Source organism: Cyprinodon variegatus, unplaced genomic scaffold (assembly GCF_000732505.1).
Source record: "Cyprinodon variegatus isolate N-32 unplaced genomic scaffold, C_variegatus-1.0 Scaffold717, whole genome shotgun sequence".
NCBI classification, from domain to species: domain Eukaryota; kingdom Metazoa; phylum Chordata; class Actinopteri; order Cyprinodontiformes; family Cyprinodontidae; genus Cyprinodon; species Cyprinodon variegatus.
Window position 1 is genome coordinate 276,941 of NW_015151170.1, and position 1,550 is coordinate 278,490.

Here is a 1,550-nt window from a genome sequence, read left to right on the forward strand (position 1 = left end):
CCTATAACATGTTTCAAACCGCAATAAAGATCTTAAAAGAACAATGTATTTGAGTATTTTAATTTTTACACAACAACTTCGAATTATAGGTAATCCATAGTGTTGTACTTCATATGGAGCCCACCCAGATAATGTTGCTCACAGGCCTAATGTTGTGCCATTGCCTAGGGCCCCAAATTTCCTAAATCCGCCCCAGTTTCTCGGCATAACACCCCCTAGTAAATATAATCTAGAACCGCCACTGGTCATTAACATTTATGTATCACATTCTATATCATGGGCGCGGCTGGGTGAGACCTCCTCCCTCCCTCCCTCCATCCTCCCGGCGAGGCAGTGACGTCAGTGCGCTGATAGCTGCGTGGGTCTGGCAGAGCATCCTCCTCACAGCATCCTCCTTATGTAATGCCCGAAATGCTGTCGGATGGATGGGACTAAAACTGGAGGAAACCTGAGTGAAGCTGCGGAACAGCGCGGTGATTAGGGAGGAAAACGGACCGATTGTTAAATCATCAGATTTCTCTCCAAGCATCAGGGGCCTCCTGAAGGGGCGCAGCCTCCTGGATCTGCACACACGCACTTCTTTTTTTCTCTCCAGATATATAATTAGCCTGCATCATACATCTGCTTGGAGAAACCAATGCAGGTTTGTTTGAGAGAAAACAGTCGATCTTTTTCTTTGCATTCCTCTCTGCTCATCCAGCAGCCAGTGCGCTGTAGAATAAATGATGGCGGGTCCAGAGCAGCAGCAGCAGCAGCAGCAGCAGGCAGAGCGCATAGATGATGCTGAGATGGCTCTGCAAGGCATCAACATGCTGCTCAACAACGGATTTAAGGAGAGCGACGAGCTGTTCAAGAGATACAGGTAATTATTTCAACTTACCCAGAACAACAGGTACACAATAATTAGAATAATTACTAACCATGCCATCTGGCTGATGTAACCTGAATGAATTAAACCAATTTATTTGCCATTTAAAGACAGTGAATCCTAACAACCTGCCATTTAAACATGACTGCTTTGGGGTTATGGCCCATCACCCTGGGCGCCTTCACCTAGGGGACAACAAAAGCTCATAAAAGAGTGTTTTTTATATATATATATATATAAACTACTATATATTAGTAGTTTAGTTTATACTTTTTGATAACTGATTTGGTCAGAACTTACTAAATAATTCTATGTTGAATAGGAGTTTCTTACAACCCAAAAAACAAAGAAGGCATAATATTCATCCATCCGTCCATCCATCCATTCACCCAACCGTCTATCCATCCATCCATCCATCCATCCGTTCATCCATCCATCCATCCATTCACCCAACCGTCCATCCATCCATCCACCCATCCATCCATCCATTCACCCAACCGTCTTTCCATCCATCCATCCATCCATCCATCCATCCATCCATCCATTCACCCAACCGTCTATCCATCCATCCATCCATCCATCCATCCACCCATCCATCCATCCATTCACCCAACCGTCTTTCCATCCATCCATCCATCCATCCATCCATCCATCCATCCATTCACCCAACCGTCTATCCATC

General features: G+C 44.8%; 1 protein-coding gene across 1 annotated transcript in view; it reads left to right on the forward strand.

Moving 5' to 3' along the window:
- The first annotated feature begins 350 nt into the window (after window positions 1-350).
- Window positions 351-1,550, forward strand: part of LOC107097722 (tetratricopeptide repeat protein 39C-like) — a 17,177-nt gene continuing 15,977 nt past the window's right edge. Inside the window, exon 1 of the mRNA XM_015394980.1 lies at window positions 351-862. Coding sequence (XP_015250466.1) covers window positions 723-862 — 140 coding nt within the window. The 5' untranslated portion in view covers window positions 351-722. The remainder of the gene's footprint in view (window positions 863-1,550) is intronic.